This window comes from Alligator mississippiensis, chromosome 4 (assembly GCF_030867095.1).
Source record: "Alligator mississippiensis isolate rAllMis1 chromosome 4, rAllMis1, whole genome shotgun sequence".
Taxonomy (NCBI): Eukaryota; Metazoa; Chordata; order Crocodylia; family Alligatoridae; genus Alligator; species Alligator mississippiensis.
This window is the reverse complement of record NC_081827.1, coordinates 180662452-180675950: the sequence shown is the minus strand read 5'-3', so window position 1 is coordinate 180675950 and position 13499 is coordinate 180662452. Positions and strand designations below refer to the sequence as shown.

General features: G+C 48.3%; 1 protein-coding gene across 2 annotated transcripts in view; it reads left to right on the top strand.

Annotated features, from left to right (window-relative positions):
- Positions 1–245: 245 nt before the first annotated feature.
- Positions 246–13499, top strand: part of BARD1 (BRCA1 associated RING domain 1) — a 75857-nt gene continuing 62603 nt past the window's right edge. The window contains exons 1-3 of one of the 2 annotated variants that reach the window (XM_006276434.4): positions 246–450; positions 563–619; positions 6331–6467. In XM_006276434.4, coding sequence (XP_006276496.2) covers positions 320–450; positions 563–619; positions 6331–6467 — 325 coding nt within the window. In that variant the 5' untranslated portion in view covers positions 246–319. The other variant, XM_019492266.2, reaches the window with a different exon arrangement.

Here is a 13499-nt window from a genome sequence, read left to right as displayed (position 1 = left end):
GTTTTCAGCCTCAAGCTCGGGGCTCTTCAGCAGGAAGCCTCCTCAGGCTGCCATAGGCAGAGCCGTGTGCACCTCACACGTGGCAAACTCCTGAGGCAGCTGAGCCCTCTCACTGCGCGGCACAGCCTCGGGGACCAGCTGGGCTCGCACGGGGCTGGGATCCACAGCCCCGCCCCCTCGGGGGAGGGGAGACCCCGCACCTTCTCGCCGCACATGCGCACACCGCTCCCGCGCTGCCGCCCGCGCCTGCGCACTGGGCTGCAGGCGGAACGCGGTTGAATTTGAGTGGCGTGGGGCTGGGCCGGGTCGGGTCGGGGCGATGCAGGCCGCGCTCCGGGCTCGCTCCGGCAACCGCCCTCTGTCGCCAGTCATGGAGCGGCCCAGCCGTGTCTGGCATCACACGCGCGCCGCCCTGGAGCAGCTGGAGGCCGCGCTGCGCTGCTCCCGCTGGTAACTACCCCCCCCCGCGGGAGGGGGTGGGGCTCTATGTGGGTGACCCCTGCTGGCCGAGCTCGGCGCATGCGCGGTGCAGGGCTCGCTTGACACTTGTGTTCCCCCGCAGTGACCACGTGCTGAGGGAGCCCGTGTGCCTGGGTCGGTGCGAGCACGTCTTCTGCCTGTGAGTACCGGCGGGGCGGGGTCTGCGCACCTTCTCCCCCAGGGTGCACAGCGCCTGCTGGGCGGGCGTGAGGGCGATGCGTAGACCTCACTGCAGCTGGAGAGGCTGGGTGTCGAAGGCTTGCACGGTGTCATGCAGCCAAGGCTGGCTGCAAGGGGCTGCTAGCAGGTCAGCGGACTTCTGGACATGTTGGATCCCACGGTGCTGGGAGCGGTGGAGCTATGTCAGACCACTACTAGCCAGGGCATCTTTCCAGACAGCTTTCCTAGCCTTGCCTCTGGGGATTGCTTCCTGTGCTCTATGGAGACCCACGCTGCTGCAAGCGAAGATGGCGGGTGCCCCCTGTGCCACCCTCTTGACGTGCAAGGGTCTGTATGCTGTGTTTATGCTGTTAGGTGGGCAAATGGGATTCATAGCACGAGCCCTGAGGTTTCAAACGGGAGTCAAGGGTCCCAGAAACGTTTTGCCCCAGCGTGGGCTCTCTGAGGCATTTGCAACAGAATGGATGCTTTGCTCTGTTACTTTTTCTTTTTTGGGGATGCAAAAAGCTAAGTAAAACTGTGAAAACTAGGAGCTGGTACTGTGGGAGGGGCACCTTGAATTGAAAAAGGTTGTTTAGGACAGCGGTTCCCAACATGTGTGAGCCTGTGGTAGAAGGAACCTCCAGTTGTTTTGAAAGGCTGGAAAGAACTTGCTGCTGCTCCTGTGTCAGCTAATTTGGTGCAGCTGTTTTGTTTATCTGCTTCTACCTCAGTGGCTTACAGCTAAACCACTGTAACCTTAATGTTACACCTTCATTAGAGTGAAACCCTTTCTCTGGATCACCCAGCAAGTACTACCATTTTAAAGCGCCTTTGATAATTGTGAGTTTTGTGTAGTTGAATGGGATGGCTGTTCCACAGGGAGAGCAAATGAAAAAACTAAAGAGTTACAAGTTGGTCTAATAAAAGGTATCATCTCTGAACCAAGAGTTCTAGAGTTTTGCATTTCTTTTTGTCTCAGACCAACATGGCTACCAAATACATCCCTAAGTTTATGCTTCATTTATACAGGTTTTTGAGAATAAAAGGGTTGAGAGCCATAAGAGGGAAAAATAGAACTTAATCTGTAAAAGAGGGAACTTTTTCTTATTGGGTTTGTACAAAAAAAATCACAAATCTTGCATTCACTCAGTTCTGCAGAGAGCTCTGTGCAGGGGCCTTTCAGCCTGGAGCTCAGTATGGCTTTAGGCAAGTTCAGTGGTTTGTTGACATGGAGGCTGTTGCAGGATCAAAGGCTAAATTTTACATTTCAAATTGCAGTTTATTGAGCAATAGTTCACCCTCACCGTATATAAAAGAGCAGCTTTCTAAACTCTAGGGCTGAAATGATTGTACCTTTATATTTGATTTGAACTGCCCCTAAGCATTCCCAGGGGAACCTTTCAGTTACAGGAATTAGCCTGAAAATGTTCACTAATCATTTCTCACCATAAAAACATTTGTCTAATGGGACAGTTTATGTATTAGAGGCAGGAATACTAATAGGCTTTACTAATATACAGAAGCAAATATAGGGGGTTTAAGGTCTCCAAGCTGGTATATTTGTTTATTTTAAAATATATTACTAACAGGTGTCTATTTTCATTCTTCAGAAAGTCCTGAGAAGCAGTCATGATCAAATATATGAATTATCCAGGCAAATAGTATACTACTAGCCAATTGCCCCATAAGAATGATTGATGGGGGCGGGGAAGGAGCCCCATGCCCTGCTCCCCCCCATCTGGACCCACTCCCCCTTCCCTCCTTTTTCTTGGGGTCTGGGCCTGTTCCCTCCCCCTTGCTCCCCCTGTGCTGCAGTGGTGGGGGGAGGAGCAGGCCTGGGCCCAATGTTGGGGAGGACTGGACCTGAGGGAGGGGGGAAGCGGACCTGGGCTGACCCAGGAGTGGCAGGGGAACGGGAGGAGTGGGCTCGTGGCTGATGCAGGGGAGTGGGCCTGAGTGGGGGGAGGAGGCCTGTTCATCCCCTCCCCTTGCTGCTGCCACATTGGGCCAGGCCAGGCCCGCTGCTCCCCTCCATCACTGCAGTAGGCTGGCTGCTCCCCCCACGTCGGGCCCACTCTCCCTGACCCCTGCCGCATCAGGCCTGGGCCCACTTCGCCCCTTCCCCCACTGCTGCTGCCACCACCATGGTACACCCGCTCCTTCTTTCCCCTCCCCCCAGGTGTCGGGCCCCCACCGCTGCTGGGTCAGCCCTGCACGTGGTGACAATGCAAGGGGGGGAGGCAGGCTGAGGCCAGCGCCAGTGCGCTCTTTTTTTTCTGTCCCCTCCCCGGTGTCCTGACCCCACTCTCCCACCCCTGTGCCGCCACCACCGTCACCTCCAAGGAGCTGGGGGGGGAGAGGGCATGGCCAGCTCTGGCCTTGCCTGCCCCCCTGCTCCATCATCACCATCTGCAGGAAGCAGGGCTGAGGGGGTGAGGCCAGCACAGCTGGCCCCGTTACCCCTTGTGTCCCCGCCATCATGGTGGCACATTGCCACCTGTCCAGACGCTTCTTTGCACTCTGATTGGCTGTTTGTCAGCCAGTCAGAGCATGAATAAAGCGTTACAGATTGTCAGATTAAGGCTTTTATAATATTAGAATACATGTTACAGATGAGGAGACATGCAAATCCTTAGTTCTACAATTAACTCGATGCCAGTTATGAGACAGTAATTTGCCTTCTGTCTTAGTCTTTTCTTGATACAGTAGTTGCTACACTAGTAGAAGTTACTTGACCAGTACCTTTCCTTCATGCCATGAGGTATGTTCCTTTCAGTTATTCTCGCAGTCTCAGTTCAGGGAATACTGGGTTTTACGGGGAAAATTGTACCAGGATGCTCCTTCTGCTTCTCTGAGGTGATTACAATCGCGGTGGATAAAAATCGATGATTTAAAAAAAAAATTGGATTTTTTTTATTTAAATCAGATTGTGTTGATTTAATCCTATTTTTATTTTTAAAGATGCTTTAAAAAAATCTATATAAAGATAGTTTTAATTTAAGATATGTTAAAGCTCAAAGATACTATCATGGAATGGGTAGGGATTATAACTTCTAATTATATACTATTCAGGAATATATATCCATTTCACCTTTTTAGAAAAGTTTTATAAATAGGTCACAACAGGCCATGGACTATATTAGGGGCCCAATCTTATGGGGTTCCTAGTGGCTTCTTTATAGATTAGTAAAGATTAATGAAAACCACTCTACCCAATGGAACTCAGGGCTTGGCAACCTCTAGCACACGGGCCAGAGCATGGCGCACACAGCCATTTTGTTTGACACACCAGGTTCTGAGTAGCTGCTGCTGGCCACAGAGCCCAGGCTGCTTGTAGCAGGTGGCTGGGAGGCTGCATGACCTGCTGCAAGCAGCATGTGCTCTGTGGCAGGCAGCAGCTGTCTAGAATTCTGTCCGGATGTGGCGGGTAGCTGAGAGGTTACAAACAGCTGCATTGGGCTCTGGAGCCCCGGCACTGCCACAGCTGCATGCATGCTTAAGGGTACATGGCAGGGAAGAGGCCAGGGCAGTGCAACCCTGGCCCCTCCCCTGCTGCCCATCCAGAGATGCATGTCCAGCTGTTTGCAGCCTCCCTGACACCTGCTGCGAGCAACCCAGGTCCTGCGGAGGGTAGCAGGGGCCTCCCCAGAGCTCAGGCTGGCTGTGGCAGGCAGCTGAGAGACTGCAAGCCGCTACATTGAGGTCTGCAGAGCTCCTGCCTGGCTTGTTGCTGTCAGGGGAGGGGGCTGGGGTTGTGGTGCATCTGCCTTTTCCCTGCTGTATGCACTGAGGTGTGTGTGCAGTATCACGGGACATGGAACGGAGCCCTGGCCCTGTTCCCTGTTCCCTGGTTTAGCTACTTGCAGCCTGCTTGCTGCGAGTCCAGGCTCCGTGGTCAGCAGCAGCTGCACATGCACCTTGGGGTGCGTGGTGTAAAAGAACTGGAGCAGTGCAACCCTAGCCCCTACCCCATTGTCCATCTGTGTGTCCATGCACCTGCTGCCAGCAAGGAGGATTGGACCCCTCATGACTTCCCACCCCCCATCTGCCCTTGGAATGCCAAGTCAAGGGCCATGAGTTGACGTTGGGGTGTTTTTGGCATTCCAGCCAAAAACGTTGCTGACCCCTGGTTTAGAAGATCCCATTAAGCATCTCTGTGATGCTTCACTTCAGTTCTCAAACTTGGACTGTCTCACCAGAGGTAACATCCTTGTTAACAGCAGTATATGGAGATAGAGAGATAACAGACCTGATTACCTACCCATCAGCCCTCTTGTCTCTCTGCAGGTTTCTTAGTCAAGTCCTTACCAATCTCTAAAAGTGCAGATTTTCAAGAAGTTAAATGAATAGAGGATATCAAACAACAAGAATGCACTTTTTGTAGAAAACCATGATTAAATCGAGGCTTCCTGACCAGCAATTTAAATCTTGATTTAAATTGATTTGATTTAAATTAAATCTACCGTGATTACAATATCAAGGTATTGCTGCCTAGATGCTATTTACAACCTGATGTTCAGGTAAACAGTGTAGTTTGCTTAGTGTGAATTGATATTTTTTGATTAGAGTTCTGGGTATTGTTTTATGTATTGTGATAAGGTACCAAAGAGAGGCAGTCTGAAGTGGTAAATGGCCATTCACTTCAGGTAACCGAAAAGATAGGGGTTTATATTTTAATAGAATTGGTGGTATTCTAAAAGCTGTGTGTGTAACTTAAGAACACTTGAGAACACTTAAGAACTTGAGACTCTCACTTGATGGCTTCTCATTACAGTAATTAAATGAAAAAAAGAAAAAAGGTTTTGTAGTCTGGTATATGGGTTGGAAAAGGAAGAGGAACATTTGGAAGTTGAGTTTAAGTTTTTAAATGACCTTTACTGGGCAAACCTGTTTCTCCTTGAGCTGTTTCAGAGATAAATGCTCTCAAAGTAAAGTGATAGAATAATTCTAATACTTACAGATTCCCGTGGGACTTCTTACTGAAGAATGTTCAGACAGGTATAACTTAACAGTATCATGCCAATTTTAACAAGACGGGGGGGAAGTGATAGCTTAGTATAGATTGGGTTTTCATTCCCTTTGTAGAGTTGGAATGCTGTTGAAAAACAGTATTATGTTTAGATGAGGTACAGAAAAACCTAGAGTTTTTTAAGCACTCAGATATAACACGTTAACAGAAACAATTGGGAGAAGTGGAGCTTTGACATATTTTGTAAATTTTGATCAACCTGCAATTGGGTAAGATTAAAAAAAAACAACACAATAAGCAGCTTCCTGGTGCGACAATTGGACTTGGTTGGCTTAATTCTGCTTTGTGGCTTGCCATACAATGTTATCTGGCTTCCTTTTGTGCATTGGTAAGTGAATTTAAAATAATTCTTTTTATGCTATACAGTGTTTGCTTTGTGGTGTCAAAAAAGACCTTGTTCAGCTATGTTTCAGCTGATTGTAAGGAATATCCAGTGACTTTGCACTTTCTCTCTCCTTGAGAGGTAAGCTCCTATGGATTAGCTTTCACTTACTGCAGGGTAAGAGTATGTGTGTTCATATAAGCAGTTACTTTGGAGCAGCTGACGCGCATTAAATGTTTTCCAGCATTTTGCTTTGCAATAACTAGTCTATATGCACATATCCTGAATATATCAATTCACTTGTTGAATGACTTGTTCTTATATGCTTGACTTTCAGTGACTGTGTTGGTGATTGTGTTGGCACAGAATGTCCAGTGTGTCACATGCCAGCATGGGTACAAGATGTACAAATAAACAGGCAGTTAAACAACATGATCCAGTTGTGCAGCAAACTACGGCAGCTACTGGGCACAGGTAAGAGAAAATATTCAATCCTCTCATAATAAACGTATTCAAACTCGCATCAATTTCATATGCTCTTAAAAGGCTTGAACTATAGTCTCTTTTTTAATATTCTAAAAGATTATTCATACTGGAAGATGAAGAGGACAGACTCTGGGTTTCTTATTCTGTGAGTCAGCCTGGATCAGGGGTTTTGGTAGCTTTTTAAAGCAGCATGCTGCTTCTTGTGACCTGGCTGCTGCTGTGGACCTCTAATCTTCCTCACTGTTGTGGGTCACCACCCATCCCTGTAGCACCTGTGTTGCTGGCTGACACTACCACCTCTGTCCTGTGTTGCCAATTCCCATCCTCATTGGTAGCGGGGTGGTGCAAATTCAAGTGGCAATAGTAAGCAACACTTGTTATAAGCAGGTGGGGTGAGCAGCAGGATGGGCTGTGGAAGGAGGTACTATGAAGGGATCATCGGTATGACACAGGGCAGAGAGGAGGAAGGTACCAGGTTAGGTTCTGTGCCGCCACAGGCTGTAGGTTTCTAACCTGGATCCTTGCTATAAAAAGGCAAAATGTCTTTAGTAGCTTTTTGGTATATAATTTACCAAAATCTACTGTTTGCTAAATTTACATGAGTATGCAATGTTCCCAAATAGCGTAATAGTTAATTACAGATACTAATGTTTCATGCATTGTCACTCAGTATTGCCAACCCCACCGTGTCAAAAATCATGAGACAAACTCTTAAAAATTGGGAGATTTGGAATGTAAATCGTAAGATGCTATTTTTGAAGTGTGTGTGGGGGGGTGTTATTTGTGAAGGTGTGGGGGGGGGGTGTGGGCATGTGTGAGGGGATTAGAGCCTAGGGAGTGGGGGGGGTCCCTGTGAACCCTGGGAGGGTACTGTGTGTCAGGAGTGAGGGGCAGCAGCAGGGCTGGTGGGGCTGTGGCTTGGGAGTGAGGGTCAGACAGACAGACAGACAGAAAGGCAGGCACTCAGGCACATGAAGACAGGCTGGGGTGGGTTGTGTGACAGAGCCATGGGCAGTTTGTCCAGAAGCAGGGGGGGAGCTCTCCCTGCCACTGCCTGCACCCCTGGGAGAGGCATGGGGGCACATGCCCCCTGGATTTGTGCATGGTGCAGAGGCTGGCTGTGGGCTGGGGCTCTGCACTCTGCTGCCTTTGCTCTGGGAGCTGTGCAATGGTACCAGGTAGACAGGAGATGCGTGATGTACAGAAAGGACAGGTCGGGGAAGAAAGGGGGGGGGGGTTGCACTTTATGTCAGTGAGCAATATACATCAACCCTCATCAAGACAGAATCCGAGGCTGAGGAAGTAGAAGGATTGTGGGTTAGGCTACATGGGGGGCAAGGAGAAAGGGATTTGGTGGTAGGGGTCTGTTACAGACCCCCACACCAAGGGGAAGAAATAGATGCGGGGCTCCTGAGGCAACTCTCGGAGACCATAAAAGCTAAAGAGGCGGTAGTCATGGGGGACCTAAACTACCCGGACATCTGCTGGGAGACGCAGACAGCAAGGTCCCATCGCTCACGCAGGTTTCTAACTTGTGTACAGGACCTCCACCTGACACAGGAGGTGTATGGTCCCACTAGGGGGAATGCCATACTGGATCTGGTATTGGCAACGGGAGATGACATGATAGCTACCGATTTGGAGGTCCCCTATCTGGGAGACAGTGATCACCTTATGATAGAATTCAACATAAGACGGCGAGTGGGTAAGGTAACTAGTAGGGTGAAAGTGCTAGACTTTAGGAAAGCTGATCTCACTGCACTCAGGCGATTAGTCAAGGAAGCACTGCAGAGTAGGAGTTTTGATGGGATGGGTGCCCAAGAAGGGTGGCTGTGCCTAAAGGAAACGATCCTTTGGGCACAAAGCAAGACGATCCCCGAGCGAGGCAAAAGAGGGAAAGGGGCCAGGAGGCTTCCATGGCTGACCAGAGAAATCCAGGGCAGCCTAAGGGCCAAAAGGGGAGCACATAAAAAGTGGAAACAGGGTGAGATCACTAAAGATGAATATACCTCCTCTGCACGTGCTTGTAGGGAGGCAGTTAGGCGGGCCAAAGCTACCATGGAGCTGAGGATGGCAACCCAAGTAAAGGACAACAAGAAATTGTTTTTTAGATACATAGGGAGTAAAAGGAAGGCCCAGGGAGGAATAGGACCCCTGCTAAATGGGCAGAAGCAATTGGTGACAGATAGAGGAGACAAGGCTGAACTCCTCAATGAGTTCTTTGCCTCAGTGTTCCTAAGCGAGGGGCACGACAAGTCTCTCACTGGGGTTGTAGAGAGGCAGCAGCAAGGCGCCAGACTTCCATGCGTAGATCCTGAGGTGGTGCAGAGTCATTTGGAAGAACTGGATGCCTTTAAGTCGGCAGGCCCGGATGGGCTCCATCCCAGGGTGCTGAAGGCACTGGCCGACATCATTGCAGAGCCACTGGCGGGAATATTCGAATGCTCGTGGCGCACAGGCCAAGTCCCGGAGGACTGGAAAAGGGCTAACGTGGTCCCCATTTTCAAAAAGGGGAGGAAGGAGGACCCGGGCAACTATAGGCCGGTCAGTCTCACCTCCATCCTTGGTAAAGTATTTGAAAAAATTATCAAGGCTCACATTTGTGAGAGCCCGGCAGGACAAATTATGCTGAGGGGAAACCAGCATGGGTTTGTGGCGGGCAGATCGTGCCTGACCAACCTAGTCTCTTTCTATGACCAGGTTACGAAACGCCTGGACACAGGAGGAGGGGTGGATGTTGTATACCTGGACTTCAGGAAGGCCTTCGATACGGTATCCCACCCCATACTGGTGAACAAATTAAGAGGCTGTGATGTGGATGACTGCACAGTCCGGTGGGTGGCGAATTGGCTAGAGAGTCGCACCCAAAGAGTTGTGGTAGATGGGTCGGTCTCGACCTGGAAGGGTGTGGGCAGTGGGGTCCCGCAGGGTTCGGTCCTTGGACCGATACTCTTTAATGTCTTCATCAGCGACTTGGACGTGGGAGTCAAATGTACTCTGTCCAAGTTTGCAGATGACACAAAGCTATGGGGAGAAGTGGACACGCCAGAGGGCAGGGAACAGCTGCAGGCAGACCTGGATAGGCTGGACAAGTGGGCAGAAAACAACAGGATGTAGTTCAACAAGGAGAAATGCAAAGTGCTGCACCTAGGGAGGAAAAATGTCCAGCACACCTACAGCCTAGGGAATGACCTGCTGGGTGGCACAGAGGTGGAAAGGGATCTTGGAGTCCTAGTGGACTCCAAGTTGAACATGAGCCGGCAGTGTGACGAAGCCATCAGAAAAGCCAATGGCACTTTATCGTGCATCAGCAGATGCATGACAAATAGGTCCAGGGAGGTGATACTTCCCCTCTATAGGGCGTTGGTCAGACCGCAGTTGGAGTACTGCGTGCAGTTCTGGGCGCCACACTTCAAGAAGGATGCGGATAACCTGGAGAGGGTCCAGAGAAGGGCAACTCGTATGGTCAAGGGCCTGCAGACCAAGCCCTACGAGGAGAGACTAGAGAAACTGGACCTTTTCAGCCTCCGCAAGAGAAGGTTGAGAGGCGACCTTGTGGCTGCCTATAAGTTCATCACGGGGGCACAGAAGGGAATTGGTGAGGATTTATTCACCAAGGCGCCCCCGGGGGTTACAAGAAACAATGGCCACAAGCTAGCAGAGAGCAGATTTAGACTGGACATTAGGAAGAACTTCTTCACAGTTCGAGTGGCCAAGGTCTGGAACAGGCTCCCAAGGGAGGTGGTGCTCTCCCCTACCCTGGGGGTCTTCAAGAGGAGGTTAGACGAGTATCTAGCTGGGGTCATTTAGACCCAGCACTCTTTCCTGCTTATGCAGGGGGTCGGACTTGATGATCTATTGAGGTCCCTTCCGACCCTAACATCTATGAATCTATGACACAGCCAACACATGGCTCCCGGGCAAAGGCCGCAAGGCACAGAGCCCTAGTCTGCAGCCCACCTCTGCCCTGTGGACAAATCCAGGGGACATGTATACTCCCCATGGCTCCCCCCACACTCCTGGATGAGCTGCCTGCAGCTCTTTCACATGACCCACCCCGGCCCTGGGGCCCCATTCATCCGAGCCCCTGCTTCACTTCTTCCCTGACTATGGGGGTCTCAATCGGGGGTTCCCCCTACCCCTTCCCTTCCACAGAATTATTGGCACAACACTACTCTACATGTGCCAGAAGATCTTTGGGCCATGTTCTGCAATGAGTCCTGTTCAAGGATCCCATTTCAGGATCAGTGCTTGAGTTCTTTTTTGCTAATCACTTTCACTGATGTACCTGTAGACATAAAGTGATTGTTCATTTTCAGATTAGCTTGCACATGTGAAGTTTACTTTATATTTGCTGCTTAATGATGAGGAAAGAGCTAAGTCTTAGTTCATTGGTGTTCTCGCAAGCCAGGGTGATGTGACTCTTCTCTGCAGGGGAAGTCTGTCATTGCTGACAGTTGTGATACTGACTATGCACTGCTGTGGGATTTCCAAGGTGAATATAGGCTGTTTGACAAAATAGAAAAAATTGGAGCAAAATGATTGTAAATGGGTGTCTATTTTCCTTAAACCCAAAAAGAGCATTTAAGTAGCATCGCATTTTAGGAAACATTAATTTAACTATCAATTACAGAAAAGAACATTTTTTTGCTCATAGCTTATTACCAATATATTTGTCTAAATACAATATTCTCATGTATTATCCATTGGATTCCATCAATATGTTTATGTCACAGTCTCTACACTGGTCCTTTTTTACATCCAACCACTAGATTATTACCTCACTGAAGCAGCAGGGTTCGGGGATACGTTGAAGTACAAAAGATGTTGTATTTGTACATTATTACAAACTCTTGGTGACCAAAAGTTATGGATAAAATGAAAGGAATAGGTTTTGAGAAAATAATTTAGGAATGCTGACATGCTTTAAGAAAATGGTAGAATGCTTTAGGGATGGTTGGTTTCTGAGGCTTTTGAGGTAGTTGGCTTATGGTCCTTTTTTTTTTTTTTCCCCGGTACTGAAGAGTGATAGCCAAGAAGAAACCTTTTCTATTTATTAAGTGACATTTAATGGTATTCAAGATGTCTGTGTGGTTGGGGGAGAGGGGAGCAAATCAGTGAGCTAAGGTTATTTTGATCTCGGGTGTAGTTTCCCTGTATGAATGTTTTCACTACATAAACTATGGAATTAAATGTATTTGAAAATATAATTTACATAAAGTGGTAGAAACTAGAGGAAACAAATAATATTTTCTTTAAAGAAGAAAGTTTTGAGAAACCTGACATTTTCTCAGGGTGCTAGATTCGTATGTAATGTGGTTTTTAATAATTACAGGGCATGCCTACCCATGCATTAAGGCACTATGGTTACTGTACATTAAGTTTAGTATGTGTAATAACAGGTACTAACTGAATGTGTAGTAGCTCCAGCACGCATCTTTTAAGAGATGCTAATGCGCAATAGATTAATTCTGCATGTTAGCACAAGAGCATGGCTTTGCTGTGATGCACTAACGCACACTAGAATTATTCTGTTGCATGTTTAGTGTCTCATGTAGACGTGCCCCAGTTGTCCTAATGAGCCTAATAATTTGTAATGGTGATGGTTTTGTTTCACTTGAGTATTGCTTCACCAGGAAATAATGCCAAGATATAAATTGATGTGGTGATTCAATTTCCATTATTGGGTAGTTTCTCTCTATATTAAATATTACTGCCTTTTTGTGTTTTTTCACTCCTCACTTAAGAAAAAAGCTTTTCTTAAATGCATAAGTAGGTAACTAATGTGTCTAAATGGAAATACATATTACTAAACTATATTTAATGACAAATGACAGGTGGCTTCAAGAATTGAAAATGTTCAGTTTGCAATAATATGGTAATTTTCTTTCTATATCTTATTACTTTTGGAATTTTATCCCCTGGTGTGAGATGTATATGATGCAACAATACATTGTGTAGATAAAACACAGTATTAAGTCCTTGTGACTCAATTATTGCAATCTGAAAATGTTTATAATGTAGATAATTGCATTTTTGCACGTTTCCAGCTGGGTTATGAGAGGCAATTAAAAAAAAAAAAAAAAAAAGGCGAGGGACCATGAAATGTACCCTTTAGATCATCAGAAACAAGAGAGAGTAGTGTATGTGTTCTCTATAGGAAAGCTTGGTCATTGTTTGCAAATGTATTAGAAAGAACTAGTTGAAAATGTGTCCTTCGCCCTTCTTGGGGTGTATTTACACATTAACATAGCATGTACTAATCATAAAGTTAGCATGTGCTGTGAGCAGTTGCAAATTAAGGGTTAATACCCTTTCTGACATGCACTGCATGAGGGCTGGGGAGCACAGGCCAAGTTGGCTCTGCCAAGGAGCTGCCAAATTGGCTTCATGCCTACCTGGCTTGCCTGCTCTATGGAGCCATATAGGTCCCAGGAATGGGGCTGCAGCTCAAATCAGGCCCTTGCCAGCCTGCAGCTGCCTAGATTGGGCCCCCATCACTCCTTACTAGCCTGGGTTGGGCCTGTTGCCTGCCACTGGCCTGGATCAAGGCCAACTGCCCTCTGCCAGTCGGCATTGTGCCTGCTGCTACCCACCAACCTAGATAGTGCCCAATGTGGGGGGTCCCATTTGGGCCTGCCAGCCCCCACTGGCCTGGATCAGGTCTGCCATCGGCCTGGATCAGGCCTGCTGCCCCTGCTGACCTGGATCAACTTCTGCTTGCCTCAGATTCCCTGCCCTTCCCATCCTCACAGCTTTGTTTTCACCTGTTGCTGCCAGCACTGCTGCCACTTTCTGGGTGGAGTGTGGTGGTGGGTGGACAGGTGGCTTCTCCTTCCCTGTCTGCTCCCCTGGGATAGCACCAGCAGCATAGGTAAGCAGGGAGCCAAGGAATGTTTTGGTGGGGAAGTGAGCTCCAAGGGCTGGGGGGGAGGAGAGGGAGGAAGGGGAGGAGTGCCAAGGAGCCTGGAATCAGAACAAAGTAAGGTGAGAGGGAATTTTTACTTTTAGGGCTCCTTC